Raw genomic sequence first — 831 nt, 5'->3', positions numbered from 1 at the left:
TCAATCTCCCCACTTCACAACATCTACACTGGCAGCAAAAGACAATAACTTCTTGAATATCCTAAACAAAGCAGCACACGAAATTTGCTTCAGTCTCCTCCAAACCAGACACTTGTTCCTCCTACCATGGTGTCTACCAATAATCCTCTTTCTGCAGTTGTTCCTCCAACCACCATGGTTGCCACGTGTTACTCTCTCCTTCACCCTCCTAAAACACCTTTTTGTCTTTTGAGGGACACTCTCCTTCCTTGAAAACTGGTAGCTCCTAAGGTACATCTGCCTACATGAGATGCTATCCACCACCTTCGGGTGATCCTGACCGTACACGTGGCATCTCCTCCTACCCTCGTGGCTCAACGACCTAACAAACTCTACATCTGATTCTGGCCACTTATACAGGTTCGTATAGTTGGCACGAATGTGAGAATCACGTGTGTCATTGATACAGTTAGATATGCAGATCGAATTCATTCTTACAACTGCCTGTGTAGTTGTGTTGTTCTTCTAATGAATTTTTTTATTTTCTTTTGTTCTTATTTTCTGTATGGGGTATGTGATGAAATTTGGAAGAGAATGGAAATGAAAGGATTTGTCCTTGGATTGAAAGAGAATCAATTAAGGTTGTGGGAATAAAGGGTGGTTGAATGGATTTTATTTTTTATAGTGTGGGATTTTTGTCACGTTATGATATGATGATGTATGATGATTTGCACCTTAGAATTTCTCCTATACTATATATATTTTGGTAAAGTAAGGTTTGTTAAATTTAATTGAATGTGTGAGAGTTTATGCTGCATGTTAGGCAAAAGTTAGATAGCCTAAAATAAATGC

At 39.0% G+C, this 831-nt stretch overlaps 1 protein-coding gene across 1 annotated transcript; it reads right to left on the bottom strand.

Moving 5' to 3' along the window:
* On the bottom strand, window positions 1-611 carry LOC130962892 (uncharacterized). The gene has a single exon (XM_057889048.1). It carries the CDS (start codon window positions 469-471, stop codon window positions 1-3), a length of 471 nt encoding a protein of 156 aa, XP_057745031.1. The 5' UTR covers window positions 472-611.
* Between the last annotated feature and the right edge of the window lie 220 nt (window positions 612-831).

The sequence above is a fragment of the Arachis stenosperma genome, chromosome 2, assembly GCF_014773155.1.
Source record: "Arachis stenosperma cultivar V10309 chromosome 2, arast.V10309.gnm1.PFL2, whole genome shotgun sequence".
In the NCBI taxonomy this organism is placed as follows: domain Eukaryota; kingdom Viridiplantae; phylum Streptophyta; class Magnoliopsida; order Fabales; family Fabaceae; genus Arachis; species Arachis stenosperma.
The sequence above is the reverse complement of the archived record's forward strand: the minus strand, read 5'-3'. Positions and strand labels throughout refer to the sequence as shown.